General features: G+C 39.9%; 1 protein-coding gene across 2 annotated transcripts; it reads right to left on the reverse strand.

Annotated features, from left to right (window-relative positions):
* Positions 1-233: 233 nt before the first annotated feature.
* ENTPD5 (ectonucleoside triphosphate diphosphohydrolase 5) lies at positions 234-22,253 on the reverse strand. Of its 2 annotated transcripts, XM_027671387.1 has the most exons (14): positions 22,150-22,253; positions 18,999-19,276; positions 17,663-17,742; positions 15,550-15,693; positions 15,075-15,150; positions 13,487-13,522; positions 12,544-12,632; positions 9,841-9,920; positions 8,447-8,508; positions 6,947-7,048; positions 5,974-6,114; positions 5,567-5,623; positions 3,971-4,086; positions 234-3,787 (listed from the first exon to the last, which is right to left on the reverse strand). In XM_027671387.1, exons 2-14 carry the CDS (start codon positions 19,213-19,215, stop codon positions 3,701-3,703), a joined length of 1,287 nt encoding a protein of 428 aa, XP_027527188.1. In that variant the 5' UTR covers positions 19,216-19,276; positions 22,150-22,253; the 3' UTR covers positions 234-3,700. The 2 variants fall into 2 exon arrangements, with proteins under 2 accessions (XP_027527188.1, XP_027527196.1); XM_027671395.1 differs by lacking the exon at positions 13,487-13,522.
* Positions 22,254-22,954: the final 701 nt, after the last annotated feature.

The following is a 22,954-nucleotide window of genomic DNA, read 5'->3' on the forward strand; positions in this document are numbered from 1 at the left end:
GGCACCTCCTCAGCTCAGAAAGTAGGGGTAGTGTTCAGTAGAGGGAGACAACGCATGGTGGCAGATACATTTTAAAGCGCTCTCTCTCTCTCTTTCACCCTTTTCTCTGCCTTTCTCTTGCTTTATTTAATAATGGTGGTTCTTGTGGAACAGGCTAGTCCTAAGGGCTCCATGAAAAAGATGCAAGACAACAATAATGCCTAGGAAAGAAAACTGCACCACAACACTTTGAATATTGTTAAAAATGCTTTAATTACTAAAATAGACAATTCAGGATATTCTGTCTTAGGTTCCAAACACAAGCTTCTTGCATTAGACATTTGCCACTCACAAAATTAAGCACTTCCCATGACCAAGATTTACACATATGGTTGACCGGTATGAGGAATTAATATCAGAAAGAATGAAACATAAGTTTTGAACTGAAAGCCATTATTTGTGCTTTTGCAGTCACTCCTGTTGGAGTTCCACTGCAGGAACTCCACTAGCAGTTCCTGTTAGTGGCTGACTAAAAGACACTAGGAAGGAAGAGATAAAAATCAGGGCTGCAAGTAGAACTCTTCTCTTAAAAGGCTGTTTAGTCTTTAGTTTAGCTAATAAATAATCTCACTGCACTAGGGTAAGTGTGAGGACTTGACTGGCTTCTCTAAATCCCCCCACCCACCTGTGTAGTTCAGATGTAAACAGCAGGGGCTCATTTCTGCAATTTCTTGCAAAAATAAACAAAGTTTTGTTTCTCTCATGACTGAAGGATCAGGCCCCTGATAGAGAGCAGCAGTTTTGCTTCAGTTAATGAATTCTGCCACTGATAAAAGAAAGGCCCTGAGGATTCAGATTTAATTCAACTTTGGTACTGGGCAGCAGGTGCTCCCCCCTAGCATTTGTAGTACCAGAGTCTGAGGCAAAGAATGCAGAAAAGAAACTTCCTCTGCATAGTACTCTTCTAGTACATCCTCCCTTCAGACAAAACCAAACCCTCAAGTGCTCCTTCTGTCTGTGTGCTAGTGTCTGTTCAGGTGGCAGATGCAATGCTGCTTCTTCCTTATATACAACCCACCTTCCCGCCCAGTTTGAAACATAGCCTCACTGTTTCAGCTCTTAGCCCTGAGATATAGTAAGAGTTTGTCATAGCACTGGCTCAGAGTGAAGGTGACTTTTGGATCATTAAATTAGCTAGTTCTGAGGGTAACACAACCTGGCCAGTAACCACTGCATCCTACTTTGTATTCTCCAAGAATACAAAAATGTTCACTGAAGACAAAATGAACGCATATGCAGTCACCTTGTTGCGCAGACCAAACCATATACTAAGTTTTGCCAAACACATGGAAGAATAAATGTTTATGGTTGAGAAGAGGCCACAACTACTTTCTTCATGTTTAAACAGCAGCTCCTAGTGAGGAGGGAACAGAAGTTTGTTGTGACACTGAGGAATTTCACAACATGGGTCTCAAACAGATTCTGGTAAGGAGTACACATGTAGGATGAGCATTTCCTATTTCAAAAAAACAGCCTGAATTTATAGCAAGGTGTCAGTGATGCGATGAGTGGCTCCATCCCCAGCCCTTGGCTTCTTGTTGCTGACTGAACTTGTTCAATCAAAAGCATGCCTTGCACCCTCATGCCATAAAACCTGAGTTATGAGAAGGGGTAGCTTAATCAGCCACAGGCAAACTTGCACTGCTAACTAGAGGAAAAAGGCTAATCTTCACAGTAAGGCAAATTTCTGTCTCCAAACAGCTTGGCAAGACCATAGAAGACATGAGTGCACTACTTCCACCCCTTGCTGGGAATTAATCCAGCTTGCAGAAAAGGGGGCGCAAGGGCAGTCTTTGGTTTGACTGAAGCGGGAAATGTATTTTATTGCAAACAGGTAACAGCAAATGCCCGACAAAAAAGTGATCATCACAAGAAATCAGTGGATAAAAGGTTCCCTTAGTCAGGTGAGTAGTACCTCTTTGTTATGCTGGGGTAAATTCATCTGTGCATTACACATTCCATGGGGAGGAGAAGATACTAATTTTTGATGAGCAAGCTGCCAATTATTTCGCAGGGTAGAAAAAGTCTCTACAGCGGTTTCTACTTGGGGCAATGCAAGGTAAAGCCTTGAGGTATTGGAGCAATCTTGATCATCTCTACAGCCAATTAAACAAGAAAACTAGGCTCCTACAGCCCCACTTTCTAGCCTTTCTGACAAGATGATTTAAAATATTAACCTATCATGTGTTTGGTGTGAAAGAGATGGCAAGGTTCACTTTAAATTATTACTCAAATAGCTTCATGCTATCCCGAGAGAAGTCTAAACAGCTGTAACCCCTTCACTGGATGCACTGTTCTGATGGACCTGCTGTATATATTAAAAATCCAGAGCATACACCATTTTATGGGTTCAACTCCACTATCTTAAATTAAAGAGAAATGAAATTTAAAACAATTTGAAATGGATAAGGGATAAATAAAGGATAAGAAAGCAAAGTTCTTGTTCTCCCTGTTTCTGATGCTAATTTTGCTCTCTTTATTTTCATAATTTAACAACTGTATAAAGAACTTGTATCACTGCGGCTCTGTATTCAGAGAAGGTGCCTAAGGACAACATAGGGAGCCAGACACCCAAAGTTTCATATGGGAAACCACACCTTAGCTGACAAAATGGACTGTGGTGTTCTGACAGCTCGCTGGCCCAGCAGGTGTCCCCGTGCTGTGCAATGCCCGCTTCCCTTGTGCTAGCACTGGACTTGACTCTTGGGTGAGCTGAGTTACCTCAAGTTTGGTGTCATGAATTAGTTCACCAAAGAACCTGAAGAGCACCAACAGCAGAGGAAAGAAGGCTGTGGGAGTGTCTTGCTGAGAGCAGAGAAACAGAACTGCCTCTCACAGCAAAGCAAGTTGTCAGATCAGCCATTTCATCTGGCTCCAATTTCCTTGTGGGTGTTCTAGCAGTGGAGTTTAAATAGCTGGCACTGCTGCCTCATTGTGCCAGCTCAACTATGTGTTATGACTACATCAATTTACTAAGTCTGGTAGTCAGATGTATGGTATAGCTGCACAGATTTGTAAAGGGCAGCAAAAAAGGAGCACAGTCAGGCACACGTTCTGCTTAAACAAATGCTTGGTAAGTTACCATGTTTTAGGTAACACCTTTCCCAAAACCATGCCCAAAGTGTGCTTATAGCAGGCCCTTCTTAAAAGACTGGAGTCTTCTTGCCATGTATTAGCTAAGCTAGCAGCCAGCTACTTGGAACACTGAGGTTGGCAGCATCCAGAGTTGTTCACTTCTCTTTGAATGACTGCTGATGGTATTTTTAATTTCTGTATTTAACATCTCAAAAGCATGTATTTTTAAAAAGGAAGGGGGTAAGAGAAGTCACATGTCCGTAATCTGCCACCACATCCAGGTACTCCGTGCTTCTAACAAACATGCTGGTGAATGCTGGTTTTGAGCCCCTCACGTATTCTTTGTTGGTGTTTAGGCCTTTTGACTTTCAGAAGGCAGATTCTGGATCATTTATTGCAATCATAATTACAAATCATACTGTGTCAACTCTCATTAGGCACAATGCCAATCCAAGGTAAAGATCTGTCTTATATCTTTGGTCCATGTTCTGCTCTTTGACCAGTTCCAGCTGAACAACATACCTGGAGATTTGAATTTGCTTTCTCAGTCTTTCAGAAATGCTGAAGTCCACAGGACTATCACAGGTCAATAGGTCATCCCCAGAGACTGCAGCAGGTAAAAGGTAGCACCCAAAGTCCAGCTTGTCTCTATGTTGTTCACTTTCTTTGTTAACTATAGAGAAAGAAAAAGTTGTTCCTGACAGTTCTCTAGATTCCTATGTTGCAAAAATGACAGCAACTACATGTTACAACCCTGGAAAGATTCAGTAGATAATTAGCCAGAAAAACAAACTCATGCATGTTGATCGATACAGAAATTGGGAAGCTGGCTTAGGGATTTAACCGTTTTTCTCACCTGTAAGAGTGTGTTGTCCCTAAATCCAAAACCTTCCTTTAACAAAGCAGTGATGTAAGTGAGGTCCATGCAGAGGAAAGGACTGGCTGACTTGTACCTCTCCATGTTATCACAGACTAGAGAAGGAAGAAAAAAAAAAAAGGGGGATCTCAGCAAAATAAGAGCTTTTATCCACATTGTACATTTGAATTGACCTCAAGCCAAAACCTACCAAAACAAGCCACCCTTTTCTATTAGTGGGTCCATATGGCATATGGTGGTACCTGCTACACAGCTGTTCAATAATGTTGGAGAATAAACCATACAGTATGTCCAATTGGTCTTAACTCCATCATAAGTACATCTTTTATAACAGCAACATCATCCACACAGACTCTTAGACTCTTTTGAAGTCTAAATTGATAACTAGCAGGGCACTGGTAGATCACTTATTTTTTCAAGAACACAGCATCACTTGTTTTCCTCATCTAGTCTTCACAGATGGCTCCAGTAATGGACTCCATCTTCTAGGATAGCAGCCTCTTTTATTTTTTCCAACCACAGATGTCCAAGGACTTAGAAGAGGCTATTGCCCAACCAACCACTCCCTCACTGAAGCTAAGTCAAGATTCCACAGTAGGGGTGACAGTGACTGACCTACTGTTACTGCCTTATTCTACAAGCAGCAAGAGCAGAATTAACTTCCTTTTAAGAAAAGATAAGCAGCATCCTCTTACTACTGAAATGAGACAGAGGAGCATTAATTTAGGATCATAGAATTGATCTGCTGGTGCTCTAAAGCTAAATAAGTGGTTTGATGGTTTTAGTAACATCTTAGCCACATCTTTGGAAATATGCTCTCTCACTATGCAGGGGAAAAATAACAACCAACCCACACTCAAACTTTAAAGCTTAATACCCCTACTCAAAATCATCCAAGTTTCCAGGGAGATTAAGTTTAACTGAAAAATCATTAGAATTTAGGTCCTATTTTAGAAAAAGCAAGTCCTGAGCTATGTAATCAAGCATCTTCTGGTGAAAAATACGGTCTAGTAATCCTCATGAAAGTGATCACAGTACAGAGGCAACTTGCTTTTATCCATCAGTAGCATGGCAAGGTGGTAGCTCTTTATTCTCAGGAGGTACAAAATAGAACAAGGATTCAGGAAGAAAGTCACAGGAAGGGAAAGGAATGCAGAAGAGGCTGTCAGACTTAAACAACCTCTACTCTCTCCCTCCATTTTGTTAGAGATTAAAAACAATTTAAGGTGACAGACTTCTGGAAGTCAGCGCTCTCTTAAACTCAGAGTTGCAGATTGATAAAAGGAGCTCTTGATACAGCAAATTCACTTTCTTTTGTACTGACATCTATGAATTACTATGTTCCTCTCTGAAAAGAGCTGTAAAGCCACCAACACTTTTCCCCCTCACTGTATTCTTTTCTACGTCAGTTAGAGGTATTGACTAATACAAGTAACGTGACACAGGTGTAAGTTAAAGGTTAAAAAACTTCCCTTTTTTTTCCTTTTAAATCAAACTCATATTATGTACTGCCTATAGAATCGTATTTTTGTTATTTCTTGTCCACGCCAGTTTCCCAACTCTTATGACAATTACCTTCTTTGGCTTTTCTTTCAAAATCTCTCACTTCCAAAACACCTCCCTGTTCATAATCTGAAAAAGAAGAGGTGAGAAAACATTGTCACAGATGTGAGAGCATTTGAGTTGTATATCTAAGTTGACCCTAGAGTGCAACTCAGCAACGCTGTGCTAGGAGTGAGATCTGTTAGGAACAGAAAACAGAGCTGCAAGTATAACTGGAGCTCAGAGCATATGCTTCATCTGCTGAACTCTGAACATCAAACTGCACTGACAGATACACATCATTCCCTGAAGGCATTTTCTGTATTTCCTCTTCTTCAATATCACTCCTTTTCTCTGCCCCCCATGGCTCCTGCCTCCAGGGTTCCTCTGTCTACCTTCTGGTTGACATGCTCAAATGCAGTAGATTATCCCAAATTTACCGATTAGGTTGGTGTCAGCCGCTCGATCATAGTAATAGGAGAAAGCATAGAAGGAACTTCCACGAATCTCATCTGGTTGGTGAAGTTTCCCCTTGACAAACTTGAGTACTTCCAAATAACAAGGCTTGAATCCTGTTTCTCCTGTCAGGAAAACCACAGATGTAGTGAGCCAAGAGCACATGCAGGAGATGGAAGAATTAGTAGCAATAGGATGAAAAAGAATCAGAGATTAAAGCATGAGAAGAGGTATGAGGATCTTAGATATCCCTTCCATAATCCAGCATGGCATCTGCATGTGGGCAAGGACTCTAAAACACCATCATCAAGTGGAATTGGTTAGAGCAGATCATGGCTATGTCTGAAAGGTGCACTGCACAAACTACTTCCACATCAGGCAAAACTCCCATTGATAGGTTCTGTGGTCAGCAGAATCTCATTTACATTTGCTAACTCTTCTTAGATAAAACCTTTCTTTCCCTCTCCATCACACTGTAATTTTATCAACCCACTCCACACATACCAAATCTGCAACTTGGTTCTCATGTTCCCCAGTCTGTTCAAGTCACTGACGGTAGCAGCCTCACCCTCTGTATGCAGCATTAGGGACTTATTGTTAGGGATTCTTAAGAAATGGTTCCCACAAGTGAGATTAACTGGTAGGCCAAAATGTTTGTACCCTAACACAGAGTTTTTGCACTTTGCTCAAAGCTTCAGAAAAACCTCTCTTACTTGCACAAGTAATTTTCAACATTTCCTATAAAGGTAGCATTTGTATAAGAGATCACAGAGGACGGAGAGTACAGATCAGCTATTCTTAAAGCTTCAGATTTTAATTCGGCTTTCTCAAAAGCCCATCTCTATAACTGGAGAGGTATCCTTCATATCCCAAGGTAACTGATGGAATATTTGACAAGGAAAAACTCAGATTCTGGAGATAAGACTTTTGTACAAGAAACAAGTCTCCTTAGTTTACCTTCCTTGTTGCCACCATACTGGTATTTCACTCCCCCAAAGTGCCACTCTGCCTCCAGCTGCTTTGGCAAACAAGAACTGCGGAACATTTGTCCATCCACAACTGAAATGAGAGCAGAAAGGAGACCCAGAAAGTACAGAATTTAACACAGCTATTGATCAATATGCAAAACCAGGAAAGGATGAAAGATCTTCATTACGGTCTTTCAAAAGTACGAAATTCTGAATTGATGGATGCTGCACTAACTGATTGTGAATTAAGGACCAGTCTCAAGTCTGGAAAAGTTGTGTCCATTTTGTCCTGCAAGCTGCAGAGCAGCCGGGCTTGTCACTTTTTAATGAGATAAATGGTATAAGGATATCTGGATAATGGCTATTCACAACAAAATACAAGAAATGAGAGGTAATAAATTAAACACACAGATACACAAACCCTAACAAACAGCAGACAACCAAGACAAATAAAGCAACTGATAAAAACACCTAAGATAGCAATCAATGACCACTCCAGGATCCACTGAATGTACCTTTGAAAGGTTCAACCAGAAATACTGTAAGTGGTACGAAAAAAACATGATTATTGCAGCCCACACAGGTCTCAGAAAAAGCAAACTTCTTAGAGAATGGTTGAGGGGGACTGTGGGACTGCAAAATTTACTGTGGAATGCTTAGGGAAAGGCTCAAGGGCAGAGAAAGGGGGGAAATGAAAGGATCAAGGAAATGCAACTATGACAAACCAGAGGGGACTATAAAAGAAGATAATCACAAGTAAGCAGGCAGCTGGTCAGTGTGCTTTTCTGTCTGAGCCTTGTGACCAACCACTGCAGTCTGCCCTATCTTCTTCTACCCCATTCCCGACTATTTTTTGAGTACATTCAAGTAATTAACACAAGTCCATCTAGCTGGCAAGTAAGAATCCAGAAGGTGGAAAAATCCCAGGTCCTGGCCAGAGATTGGACAAAAGGCCCAAGCTCTGGGTCAGAGACTGGAAAGACTCAGGAATGTGAGTACGCATTCAGGATAGTGAGCGAGAGTGTGATGTCCTTGTGGACTTCAAGCTAGACTAGTCTGTGCACACAACAGGTCTGGGGGAACACTGCAGGCCAGGCAGATACCAAAGAGACCTAAGAAGTGGGTTTGTCCTAAGCAGCTATCCTTAGGAAAAGGATCTATTCTTGCTGTTTATGCTTCTGTGGATGCTTGTAAAGCTGTGTGTTTGTGGCTGGCCATGTCTATATGGTGTTTGTATGTTCCCATGTGTGCATTTCTGGAATTTACACTCAGTCTCACTGCTGGTTGAATTTTAAAATAGGGAAAAGAAGCTGTCTCACAAGACAATTCCTTAACAAGTGATAGCCTGTTTTCAGACAGATCTATACCATCAAAAATATAGAAAAGCACAAGACACAGAAGTGAAGACACACAGGAAATGGGCTGCTGACACAAGACTGAGTCTAACCATCTCTTCAAAAATCTTGGATGTTTTATCATATGAACATACCTTCCATATTCAAAGCTCCAAGTATTGCCAGTCTGGCAGCTTTGAGTCCAAACCCCAAGTAGCTGTGAACAACAAAGACACACACTATATTAATTCTTGCACATCTGGTATGCTTTACCTATACCCTCTTCCTAAGTCCTGGAACACGCAAACCAAATTTCCTTCCTCTGCTTCCCACAAGGCTCTGCTCTCTAAAACAGAGAGTTCCCTTCGCCAGAACAATCCCAAGAGTAACACAAGCCCAAGAACTACAAAGAGATGTAAAATGGGTAAATCTAAAAGTGCAGACAGTAGTTAGAGCTGATGTGACATTTATACAAGATGATCATGAAAAGCAAAAATGCACCATCTTAAAAATCAGGGAGAAAGAAGGGTATGTGCCGAGTGCATGGGGAATAGGATGGCCATTCTCATGTAACACACATAAGACTATGTGCTCTTAGGGCAGACCTGCAGAACCTCCCACTAAATGGGAGCTGTGGCTTTGTGTGAAATTCACCAGTTTGACTCCACTGATACCTGCTACACTCATCATCCTTGTAAGCTAGGGTGTGAACAATGTTTATGAGAATGCCATTACACATTCCAGCAACGCAGCTACACTAAAATCCTGTTGACCTTTCATTCCCACCTCTGTGTTTGGCTATTTATCCCTTTTGTCATGTCAATATAAATGTTTACAGAATAATCAGAATTAAACTGACCTCCAGCTTCCTCCATTTTTAGGAGATGATTTTCAATCCCAACTAGTTTAAGTGATTTAATGGACTGTATCGATGGATACACCAATCAAATGTACAGAGTAGGAGAGAAGGACTATCAGACCAGCTTTGCTGTCAAGTAAGCACACTCTCTAATTGACTGAGATGATAATGTTCACTCCACTAGTAACGCGCTGAGACCAACTCTGTTATACACGGTCTGTAGCAGCTGCCTGTGAGTGTCTTTGATTTACATCAGCCTAGGTTTTACTTTCTGTCTAGTTGCTGATGTGCCATTTTGAACTAAGAAGGAAAAAGTCTTAGGAAGGTTTTCTTTCCAAATCTCTGATTGTCTTTGGTTCTGACTACTGGCATATCTACCTTTCAGCCCGTTCCAGAAATTTGGCTTGAATCCAGTAATAAGAATTCTTCTCCTTAAATATACTGACTCATAATGCTTCCTCTTCATTTGACAAACTGCCTAGTATTCCCTTGCAGTGACATTAACCATGATTCTGGAACATTTCCAGCCAACTCACGTTCGACTTCAACTAATGTTTCAAGCAGATAACTAGTAAAAAAGATCACGGTCTCAACTGCTGATAGCAGGATGGTATGGCCATTTGTAGTTAGCTCAGGGGCTGCAGAAAGACTGATTTCACCAGTGGAGACAGCAGTCTTTTTGCTCCTCACCTGTGGGTATAGAGCTTGTAGGTGCTATTAAACATTTCAAATGAGGTAAGAAAATCCCCAGGGGTTTCCTTCAAAGTTTCCTAAAAGTTAAGTAAAAGAAAAAAATTTTTTAGTTTGTATTATGCAACAAAGAATAACCAACTTTGATGTAATTTCATAGATATTCCCATAGGGTTTACTGCACACTCATCTGATCTGCTTTGAAAACAAAGAACAGTTTTCCAATGGTGTCCACTGCTGTAATATCTGCAGCTTTTAACACTGAGTTTATTTATATGCATCTTTATGTTACTTCAACGTATAACAGGGAAGCACAACAGATCAGGATGAAAACACTTTCTATTCAGCATACCTGAATTTTTCCAGGGTACTCACATGCTAGTCTGCATGTACAGAGTCCCCATCAAAATCAACTACACTATAAGTACTATGAACTTTTGCTAGTCAGACTAGGCACCTAAAGTGAGGAACTCAGAAGAATTAAAATGCAAAGTATAGGCCCCATTTTCACCATGTCAAATGTCTTGCCGATACTTAAGGAAACACTGTGACTACTCCCAGTCTTAGGGCTGCTTTACCTCCTGGTTTAAATGCTTTAATCTAAATTAACCTCTTGTCTCACCACCTCCAGTTTTCCTCCTTTCACAGTCTTCCTTTCATATGCACCTCCTTACCACTGGTACTCTACCCTTTCTTCTTTCTAGACTAACTCTGACACTCTTGTAGATCTGAACCAGTCTCAATTATTGCTTCTTCGTTTCCAATTCCTGAGATCTCAGTCTCAGTTTCTGTCTTTCCTCTCCTCGTGGGCCCATTCTCCCATTCCTTCTTGGCCCTGTACACTCATATGAGACACTGTTACTCTGGGCCAAGCAGCAGAATCTCAGTGAGAACTGAAGCTGCGTAGTCTGTAGTTACCAGACAAGCAAGGAGATCCAGAGCTGGGTTATGTTTGCTGTAATTGTAGAGTCCTAGACAGAAGCCTGCTTTAAGCAGGAATTTAGCAGTATTCAGCTTGAGCTTCTCTGGAACAAATAGAAATCAAAATTTGTTTTGGGCCTAAGGTTGATCATCACTGAAATGACAGTCACATCCTTGGCCCCACACACCCAGACTCGGACATATTTTGAGTTCTGTTCCTAAACCTTACATCACAAAAACTTTTAAAAAGAAGAGATCCAGGAAAAAAAAACAGTTTGGAGAAAACAATCATCTTTTTTCATGCCTTACTTTTGCAAAAATGAGGCAGACACCAGACAGAAAATTTCATAATTATTATGATTGGTTTTCAGTTGCTTTGGCAATAATAACCATGAAAAGCATAACATTAGTTTAAAATCAGCTCCATGCAGTTGTCATTATATGTTCTCTATCTGCATGTAATTTATATTTCATTAATGAATCTCTTACAGTATTTTTTTCAAAACTAATAAAACAGTAAACATGTGACTGCCTCGGATTGCAGGAAGGAAAAAATCTCCTCTGTAAATCAAAGGGAGACATCATTAATTCTGTCAGATGGGAAAAACTCCCAAAAAGATACTGAGCTATGTATCTGCTTTTTTATATGAACTTGACAACGCAGGTAAGAAGCAGACATAGCATACAAGCAGGCAACATGAACCTTGACTCCACACTGCCCTACAAATTCACACCATTGGTCCTGGTCAGCAGCAAACACTCGAGGCCTTTTCCTGCAAGGCTCTAAGGAGACATTTTAATCCTGAGCTGCAGTTCCTCCTATTTCACACTTCTATTTATTCTCCAGAACCCTGACATGCAACACCCTTTCCTGTTGGTCCAGTGCCCACTTTAGCAGGTGTTATCAACACAAAACAGAGGACAAGCCCAGAGTACTTGAGGCTTTGCTGAACAGGATAAGGTTGCATGTGATATTTCAACATAACACACCATTGCAGAATTAAAGTATCCTCATGTAAAAGCCATGTGTTTTGTGGTCACCAAACACCCTTTGAGAATCTCAAGTTTTTATAGAAAACAAAGGACTCCTTCAAAAAGAGTGACATAAACAACATCACGGTATGATGGTACAAAATGCTATAGGGCCCTTCCAATATCACGTAATTTTCTCATGCAAACGGCAGACTAGGGTCCCAGTTCAAAGTGTTTCTAAAGAGCTACAGAACTACTGAGAAATCCAGCAGAGATGGACTGAGGGACAGAGCAGGAAATTCTCAAAAGAAATGGGAAGAAATTGGCAAGAAAACAGAGAACTCATTGAGCTATTATTAAAGACGTTTGCTCTATATGATATTAACCCCCTGAAAAATTTGGTGAGGATCTGTTATCAGACTGGAATGAAAACAGAAAGATAGACCAGATCCCACATTTCTTGTAATGTTCAAGAATACTCCCTGTAAATGTTCCACATTTGTGGAATACACAGCAATACCTACATTAAGAGGCTTTCCCAGGCTGGGTCTAGAAAACAAAAGCTGTTTCTTTTTGGGTTTACTAATTTGCTTTTTTTCTTTTCATTTTTGCATTATCCAGGCTACTTTGTTTGCAAGTGCCTATCAGCCAACTGCTGATCTCAAAGGGAACAGAAATACAGATGTTGTATAAGCCACAGATGTTCTGCTTGTGCCAGTGCTGACAAAGTGGTATCAGAGAGCACAGCAGTGCTCAGGTCTCTCCACTGGCCTTGCAGTCCCAACCCGCATAGTTTTAACCACTTCTCACCTCAAAACGTGGTAGGAATGTGATTTGGGTTGAGGCTCCTCCCAAGTCCAAAATCCCAACAGTTTGCCGATTCTGGCCAGACAGCTGCCCTGCAAACAACACCATGCTCAGAACAGCCCCAAACCCACAAATGCTAAAATGTGGACACTGTATCTATGTTCAGGCAGCCACCAAGTGATTACAGTAACACAGCAACACAGGAGGGCTGAGCTGGCCCTCAAAGAAAAAACCTCACACAAAAAAGATGGGCAAACAGAAGGTATTACAAAAAGATTTCAGACTTTCTTCCTTGATTCCAATCTCACTTCCAAAGATACAAAAGCAGATAAATCTCTAGGTGTCAAGCAAAAGCTGAAAGTAAGAGACAAAGTATCCACTGTAGAAAACTGTCAGGGAGAGTATATGAATTCTGTAACCACAATATGTATATAGCTGGTCAAAAGTGGTAGGAGAAGAAGGGTAGTAAGAACTATAATTTCACACAGAGCAGCATTTTTTTTTGCTCATATATCTGCTAGAGTACTGATTTTCTTTCCACTAGATTGCATTCTCAGAAGTTCTCAAAGCCAGTAGTGCTAAAGCACGATCCCCTGCTACACCATTGTAGTTGCATAGTTCACACTGGGATGAAGAGGATTGCAAGACCTTGTTTCCCACCTCCTAACACATTAACAGTACCACTCCCCAATGTACATTAGAGAAAGTAGCTTGCCAGTGGCTCCCAGACATGAGTAAATCTTGGCACCTTCTGGATTAAGATGCCTCCTTCTTACTACAGACTCTGGAACACGGTCTGTCCAAGACAATCCAGTGCTTTAGCACTGGTGCCACAGTGGGGAGGAAAAGCAGGACATGGCAACCCAGGTAGAGGAATTTAGGGTGATCACCTCTGCAGAAGTGACTCAAGTTCATAATTAGAGAGTAGTTATACAGAATTAACTACCTGTCAAAAAGTTCACAGTGATCCAGGCTAAAATTCCTGCAAAGAGTGAAAAAAAAGAAAAAAAAGTCACCACTGAATACTCCAATCTCCTGCCCACTGTTACCAGCTCTCCAAGTTATTTATTTACCTGGAAATCATTACTAACTTAACCTAACCGCCCCAGACTTCAGAGATAATTCAAACTTATAATTAAATGATACGACACATTATTGATTCACAAAAAGTCTCATAAGCTGGAATAGGTAGGACTTTGTAATATCCATGCAACTGCAGCATGCACAAATCACATCTATTATCCAAACGCCATACAAAGAAGTAATGAGCTGCCACAATAAACAAGTTTCCTTGGGCCCTTTCCCCCCACCCAGCATTTCAATTCCTAATATGAAAACTGCATTCACACCACTCTGTGTTTTTATCTTGCGGTTTCTATAATTACACTACAGACAGAGCAGCAACCAGTAAAACAGAAACAGCTCCTTTAACTCCAATGGCTTGCTTGACACTGGCATGATTCTCACCCAAACACGTGCAAACGTGTGACAGCAGAAGAGGTGGGAATTTTAAATAAACTTGGCAGGCTACCCTGTGCTCTATTATGCCTCATTGGTCCTGCACCCTGTCAATACAGCACTTCCCCCTACTGTACAATTCACCCCTTAATCCTAGTGACAAACCATGCATTGCATTTGCAGACTTCATGTTACTTCTCCTTTCCTCTTGGCCCATCTTTAAACTTCTTCCATTTATTAGTTGTTTAAGCACTGTGATAATTCTTCTTGCTTTCCTTCAACACCTTCCAACTGGCAATTTATCTGCCATAAAGAAGTGTTCTGAACTGAACGTAACACGACAGATGGCTCTTTGCAACAGACATCCATACAGATGATTCTTTACCTGCCTATTCTCCAATGTCTAGATATGTAGTCAAAATGTTAGTGGTCTGTTCTGCATGGCAAAATCATTGCTCACTCCAAACCTACAATGTATTTCACTTCTTCTTGTATTTTACATTACTTCCTTGCTACTTTACTAGCTGCACTTTTCCCAACAGAATATTTTTTAACTTATTATTTTATTATTATCTATTTTTTAACACTTGTCAATTATCCTTTGTTCTCCTCAAATATTCACAATCCTTCCAATTTTAACTTGAAAATTGACGAGCTAATCATAATAAGTTATTTTTAATGCTGATATTACAGAATTTACAAGGCACTTTCCATAAGCATCCCAGCTTGCTATATATTGTCATGTAGCCTTTCACAGGTGAGTACCATCTTTTTTCCATCAGTTCCCAAGAGCAGGCTTCAGCTGGTTAGCCTGCATTAGCCTGTATGCTTGTTGCTGAGATGAGGTTTTGCTCTGAATCCTCTGGAATCATTGTGTGTATTTTCATTTGTAGCATAACAGGTGACCAAGTAATCACCTCCTATGAAAGGCAGGATTGCATTATTTCAAACAGGGCTAGAAACCTTTTATTTTTCCCCCCTTAGTTTAGTGACCATTTCTCTTTCCCTCTCACATTTATAAGATATCTCTCTTCCATTTCTCTTTGCTTTCACTTTTTACCTCTTCAAAAACATACCTTCATGAGACCCGTCCATGATGCCAACACTGTCCTCTGGAACAAGAAATGGTGATTCCTCAAAGACTTCTTTCACCTGAGACAAGAAATTATGATTAGATTCCTTGATCTTAAGAGTCTTTTTCTGTTCTGAGGGTGACAGAGAAAGTTTTCTTTTACACAGTAGAAAATAAGACAAGTGTGTGGAGAAGACAATATTCTTTCTTTCTCTTTCAAGTGCCAGGAAAGAATGAAAAAAGTATCGTAGATCTCCATGCCTTCTATCCACATCAAGACAGAAGCTTTCAGACCATACATTCAGACATTCTGTGAGTTTTGTGCTATCATGGGATTACAGTCTCTTTCCACAGGGCATTACAGTCTCTCTCCACAGATGAAATTCTCTTATGCTAAATAGAATGGATAACTGACTGAAAAAACGATGAAATTATGAAACAAGGAGACCAATAGTAGTGCATCCAAAAGACCTTAGTACCTCTAAAAGCAGAGCCTGAGCTTTTTCCTCTGACAACAAGCGAAGTCCAGCTGTAGCTTTTAACACTACTGGGGTCTTCTTCCAGAGATGAGGTGGCACAGCTTCTATGGCCATGTCCAGCAACTTTTTGACAGTTTCAGCACCCTAAAAGGAAAAAGATGTTTTTCTTATGCTTTCCTCCTGTAGGCCATCAGAGAATAGGACTCCCAGTTTCCCCTCAGCATTAGTGAAAAGAGTTTTCTGTAACAGAAGATAACTCACCCACACCCAAGACAAGCATAAAAACATAAACAGACATCTCGTTAGAGCCTTAAATAGAATGTCTGCATTGGAAGGAAAGGTGTATTCAGAAATGTATTTTAGGGAAGAGAAATATTATCTGAGGAAGGTACATTTTAGAAAGGATGGAGGGAGATGAGGGAAACGATTACCAGACAAATCTAAATATCTTGCAGTATGATGAAACTAAATGGTGCAATTACTGACTGAGGCTACCAAAGCCAGAAGAAACACCTGTAGATTTCACTAAATGCAATATAAGAATTCCAAGTGTATATAGCAAATATCGTAATTAAAATGCCAGCTGTAGAATGGTTACCACACACAGGCATCAGTGCTGGCACTCAACTATTTACACTGCTCTAACAATTACAGTTTGGCATTAGTGATAAACATTCTCCAGTGAAACATCTAGAAATGTCCTTTTGGGCAAGTTCCTCTCCTAGCCAACAAACAAGATTCAGTGAAATCATAGGCAATCTCATCAAAGTTTTAAAAAAATCCAAAAGCCATTCACTCTTCCATAAAGCTTCACACTCAAATTCCTGTAGCATGGAATGCAACTGATCAAAATAAGAAACCTGAAACCCCCACTATGCTAGCCCCCAGCTCCAAGGCTGCCAAAGCACACAAGGTAGCGTATCTCATCTATCATTTCTCTGGCATCTCCTTTAGCTTGTGAAAGAGCTTTTTGTCAGCCCAGGGGGTCTGGAAAATAGTAGCTTACTTCAGAACTCTGTGCACCACAACAACAGGTTTATTTTAGCTCTCTCTTCTCTGTTGCTCATTTCTGACTCCTAATGCAATAGAGTGGCATGGAATGAGTGTACTGCACATGAATTCACAACCACCCACATTTGAAAATAAAAAGGATGCACTTAACTTCAATTTCTTATTAAAATTATACATTTATATGTTAATTAATAGATCTGATTGTGGAAGATGTATCTGTCCAGCTGTGCTTCGAAAAATTCTGTATATAAGCAAAACAGCAAAGGTCCTGAGGTAGTAGGAGAGAGTTACTCTGCCTGTACATAAGTCATTATTCAGCTGAACTGTAATCAAATATTTGAATTGAGCATAACTGAAGTGAGTCCAACATATCCCTGAGCACTGACTTACAAGTCATGGTTCCAAAGAGAACAGCAAAGAATCAAAACAAACAGTCTGATGGAAGTTGATAAGGCCTGACTTAATCTAAGTGCATCTTTATTCTTCACCGTAACTTACTCACAATGCAGATCAGACTTCACACACAAAAATAAAATTAAACATTTTTAGAAGTCAGGGAAATAAACCATCTTTGCTTGTCAGCATAAAATGACTAAAAAGAAAACACCCGAAGTCTTAACCTCTTACTTTTAAACTAATCAAATTCAAGAAAATACCCCCATTTTGAACTGTGACCAAAACTGAAATTTTCAACCAAAAAGACAAACAGAGAAAATGATCCATAAATGAGACAGAGTATGTATTGACTCATATTTGAGGTTGCTATAGGGGAAATAAACACTGAACATGGAAGCTGCTAGAGTCAAAAATCACTTTGTCTTTGAAATTGTAAAAGGCATATAGTCTAGTTATATATAACATTTAAGCAACTAATGAAGCCACTGTTCCATTGATGAAATATGTAAAACATCAGCTCCTATTTCACTGTGTAGAAATTAACTCACAAAAGTAGAGGAACAGGTTTAGAGAGCCAGCAGTAGAACTTTCACATTTCTTCTTGACTCTTTGCAATTACAATCAGTAATACTTAAACTGCTTGGTAGAATCTAAGTGTTACCAGAAGAAGCAAGATTAACTCCCAGGGAATGAAAAACAGCCTTACCTTTTCAGGCTGATCAGCATATGCAGACAGACCTGGCTTCACAGACTCGAAGATTTCCCCTTCCAGCTCTGGAAGGTTTTCTGCACAAATGAAACATTACATGATACAGTCAATAACTCAAATCTTTTTCTTTAGTTCCAAAAGGTTGCCCCCAACTCCTGTAAGGAGACTAACCTTGATTTCTCCTTGCAAACAATACTATTCTCCTCCTAAAATAAGCCCTGTTCCTTCACTTCAGGAGCATATTTAGCAGAATGTTGCCCTTGAATCCTTCAAGTTCACAAACAATTTATTAATAACATGTTGTTACAATTAGAAGCATGTTCATTTAGCATTTGTGAACTACAGTGACTTACAGCAACGTAACATAACTGTTGTCTACTCTTAATAAAATTTATTTCCTTTTCTGTCCCCAAGCTAATTGTGAAATACTAGTGCATATTAAGACACACACAATCAACTCCCAATTATCCTTAGGTGATTCATCCAAATCACAAACATAGAACAGAGCTGACTGGGCTCAAGCACTTGACTACAAAGCTAAACAAGTGTGACCACTGCTCCCAGAGTAACTTGGGTATAGGAGCTATCCCTGAGTATTGCATATTACAAACTAGACTGAGTCCATCAGACTTGGATGTTGCACCAGTCCTTCCAAACTATGGATGAAATCATGTGAAGACACAGAGGTATTATGCATGGCCCTGAAGGGCTTATTAGCTTAGTCCCAGCCTTCAACCACTGCAACTGTGCTGGCTCACTGTACCCAAGCTAATTCACCTGTCTGAATCCTGTTGCATGTGCAGCCTGCTTGGGCACCTCTGCACCATGTCAGCAACAGACATACTGGAATGTGGTGCACCTGAACACAGGAGTTCTCCTGGAAATGGCTCAGACCTTCAGAACTTATAACTCTTTAATTTACTGATTTTTATTTGCTACAAAATGTGACATAAACATATGCAGAATTTAAATATATCTTGATATAATTTAAGGTAACATGCAATTTGACAAAAACAGTATAAGCATATTTTCATCTCAATGAAATATTCCTTTAAACGCTGCATAGATGAAAATGTTCGAAAATTCAGAACTCTCCAGTATATCCAGAATTAAACCTCTGAGTTTTGAAAGACCTACAAAAAAGATATTTACACAGCAAAACACTGCCACAAAAGGACAACAAATATCTGCAGAAGGACCACTTGAAGGACAAACTGCGGAAATCTTCAGCTGTCCCCAAATGCTGTGTTGGGAAAAAAAACTCAAAACTGTTTTGAAAAGTTGGAACCTAAGTCAACATACTCCAAGTGCACAGACTGACATGGGGTCTTACCTGGGCTCTTCTGCACAAAGGTGTAAATATGAATACGTGTTCCAGTGCTTCCTGCATCAAACATGATGCCATAAAAAGTGTTTGCTTCGACATTTATAGGGCAGACATTAGGTGGAAAGAAATCCTGAAACCACATTGCCCTGTTTGAATGTGAAAGAACAAAGGACAAAGAGGAAAATGCCAATGCTATAAGGATGGCAAGTCTGGAAGATGCCATCTTGCCAGGACTCCTTAAAGCAGTCGAGCATGTATCAGCAATCACAGAGCTGCAGTAGGTCCTGTAGAGAAAAAAAAAAACAGCAGGAATGGAAATTACCAAGAGCTCTCTCCTTTAAAAGTCAGTAAAAAATAAATAAATCAGTCTGTACACATATATTCTACCTTTTAGCTGCTTTTCAACACTTCATCCAAAAAGATGCATTTTACTGCACTTATTGCTACAACTACATCTAAGTGATGAAGTTTCTTTCCAGTATTTCTAGTTTTGACTTAATTTAGACAATTATCTTCCCTTATTTTTCTTGCAGTTTCTCAACATTTAGAGTCCCCAGAACCTCCACAAAGCCCAGATTTTATCTGAAAAGAAGCATCACTAAAAGGGAACTGTGGGTAGAACCACTTTACCCTAACATTTACACATTTGAGATGCTGTGGCAGAACACAAGTGTTATTCAGTCACAAACAAAGAGAATTTCATCTTGGGCTGAAAACAGCTGCTAGGAGAGATTAGCACACAGAGAGAATGAAGGCATATCCTTCCAGCAGCATCCCTATCTCCAAGAAAAGCCTGTGCTTCGCAAGAGGGACTGAACCGTAAAATGCACCTGGGCTGTGCCTCTCAGTGGTTTTTATATTTTTCTTTCTTTGTTCTGTTTTTTATTTTCAAAACTAAAAAAAACCAAAAAAAAAAAACAAACCAAAAAAAAACCAGCAAAACCCTCCTATACTCTTATACCTGGAGCAGTTGCCCCAAACACTCAGGTTGCTTATACAGCTTCTAACAACAGTTTCAATAAGCCAAACCCCAAAGCTGTGTGACAGTATTGGATATCAAGATAAAATTACATCTCCCCTTAACATATACCTCTTTGCATGTATTTTTTCTAAGAAATGCTAATACAAGAAAGACATGGGCACAGAAATTATAGGATACCCAGGTAAAAAGAAAGAAAATATATAGGTATCTTTGTTATTTTAATAGCAGAAAAGAGCATGTGGCCAGATGTCCCACCATATGCAGTATTGCCTGCACCAACCTACACAGAGCACTCGTCATACAGAGGGTGCAAACAGCTCATCACTTTCCACACACTTGGTAACACATCCATCCACCCACAGCATAGAATATTCTACTTTATATGGCTGTTCATCTGCTCTGCCCAAGACCTTTGTCCACCTCTTGCTCTTACTCTTGTCTTTAAGCAATCTGCTCAGCCCCACCATGTTCATTCTCTTAAAATCTTTATTTGCTGTCTCTGTCCTAGTTATTCATTCCTAAACCCTGACCTTTCTCCTTTGCTTTCTATGTGAGCCTGCCATAGCCTCTCTTTCCACACACCTTTCTCCCACACCCAAAGAGCTTGCTTATACTCCACTACTTTTTATCACAGATTAAGCCTATGTAAGACTTTTATTATTTCCATTCTTCACCTTTGTCCCCAGTTACAGCAAAGTGAGATTAACTTTTACCCATTCTCAGCCAAAAAAGTCACATTGGGTCACTCCTTGGGTGTCTCTCTAACTCACTCCAGTGATCAGCTATCTCTATGGCCAACAAAATGCAGAGCCCCCTGCAGATGAGTAACCTCACCTGTCATCTGTGACCCTTATTTTTATCCTCCTGTTCCAAGTAAATGCAGAGAGATGTGGGCAGAAGCACAAGCTCTTGATCCTCTCTGCCTCAGAAGCACACTCAGAAGAGGAAGAATTGACCACAACCCCACAAACACACAACAGCCCTGGCCAGTCTCTTTGACAGATCAACTCCAACTGTAGTAATTTCTACAGCACTCACATTTTATGCAGAAAGGAGTAAAAACTTACTTTTGTGACAAATTAAAAGTACTATCCCGAAGAGAGTTCATGAGAAGTGCTAAGAAGTTTGGTAGTTTCATAGCTATGGATTTGTACTAAGGTGCAGCTGGCACTATCCACATTTGCTTCATCACAGCAAGGAGGGTTACTGAAAATCTAAGTAGCTGTACTGTTTTAACAGAACATAAGCTTCATTAGTGAGTGCCACATTCCAGCAGGTTGGAAGAGGGGTGGTTATTCTCATGCAATGTAAGGATTTTGCTTACTGAACTATCACAAATACAACCCAAGCACCTGCCCTAAGAACAAACTCCAGAGTCCTATTACAAGCAGCACACGTGACACTTACATAAGCCTCAGAATCTCCGATGATCCGAAAATATCTGAGCAACTGCCATCATTAACTCATAGTTTTCTTGCCAAATCTATGAAACACTCTCTCACTAAGCTTCCCTTCTCTATCCCTTCTCAGACATGCACGACCATTTCACACTTTCAGTTTTCCACTTTTTCCCTTTTTTCCTTTCCACCTTTATACTTCCAAGGACAAAAAAGCCCCCAAACCAACAACCCCACAACAAACCACATTGGGATTTTATTTTTCTTCTCCCTCATTAAAAATGAAAGAAGCACTCTGAGCCTCTTCAATGAGCGGTGAAGTCCATTTAACTAAGTGCACTAGCAAAACAATGTCCAAAAGAAGCATGAAAATAGATGAGGCGAGTTAGAAATTAGCAACAAGAGAGAAACATCTAGCAAAACAGAAGTGGCAATGAAAAAGGAATTTGGAAATAGACAGTCACAAGAAAGAATGGAAGAAGAAGTTTAGGGTTAACATAGACAAGACATTAACTACTGAGAGGGAAAAATATTTTCAAACCAGTTCCTCTCAAACAATTTGAAGTCCTAGCTGCTATCAGAATAAAATGGAATGGAGAAAATGAACAACAAAGATAAAGGAGAAAACAGGGTAATGGTAATGTGAGCACAAGTTCATTAATGCAATCAAGCAGTACAGCAAGGTAAAACATACAGATCCCCATCAGTAGGCTCAGTTACTGTCTTTCAAAATGAGCAGTAATAATCAGCATTGATCATGAAAACATTAGGCACACACCTGAAGCAGGATGGAAGCAACGGCTATTCCACTCCAGAGATTCCTAATGAAAACCACTTCGGGGCACCACGACAAGAGACATCGCGCTTGCACTTCTTCACCTTCACAATTATAAGGTCATGGAGACACATAAAATATCAGTTGAATTGCTTTATTCAAATTTGATTTTATCATTGCTCAATACAAGGAGTGAAACATGTTCATATAATTACACAGGATGAATTTCAAGAAGTTGAAAATTAACCAAGTTCAACAAGTTAGTAAAACATTTACACAGATGCTATAGTTGAACTCAACAGCCCTGGCCTGGGCCCAGCAACACCGGATAGGACACGCATTTCCAAACACAGAGAAACATGTGTAAATATCATCTGTATATGGTAGATTTTAGACACTAAATGAAATATATATGATAGACATCCAGTATAAAAATTTGGGAGCTATGCAAACTGTATGATCCAAAAAGGCTGGGATACTGCAAAGAGACTGCCAAGACTGAAAGCATGAGTAGGAAAAAAAAACAACAAACCACCACCAAACAAAAACCCCTACCAAACTCTCCTTAAACAACAAAAGTAAAAACAATAATTGTGATAGTCAATAAAGACAAAAAGAGATAATTTGCTTATCAAATTATACTTGTAATACTGTAATTGTGAACTGTGATATTATGTTATCATGAAAAATTATATTCTACTATATAACCTCTAGATGTTAGCTATCTGTGTAGGAAAAAATATTCTTCCCAGCAACTGCAGCAGATCTGTCAAGGAAGTCATAAAGCAAAGGGGCTCTAACAATCCAA

This window comes from Neopelma chrysocephalum, unplaced genomic scaffold (assembly GCF_003984885.1).
Source record: "Neopelma chrysocephalum unplaced genomic scaffold, ASM398488v2 Primary Assembly neopelma1_24, whole genome shotgun sequence".
Lineage (NCBI taxonomy): Eukaryota > Metazoa > Chordata > Aves > Passeriformes > Pipridae > Neopelma > Neopelma chrysocephalum.

Coding starts and splice junctions, on each gene's coding strand:
- ENTPD5 (XM_027671387.1), bottom strand. CDS start 19,215: ATGGCATCTTCCAGACTTGCCATCCTTATAGCATTGGCATTTTCCTCT. Junction 6,115..6,946: donor GTATGGTGGCAACAAGGAAG/GTAAACTAAGGA, acceptor TTTTCCTGACAG/GAGAAACAGGATTCAAGCCT. Junction 3,788..3,970: donor GGGACAACACACTCTTACAG/GTGAGAAAAACG, acceptor CTTTCTCTATAG/TTAACAAAGAAAGTGAACAA.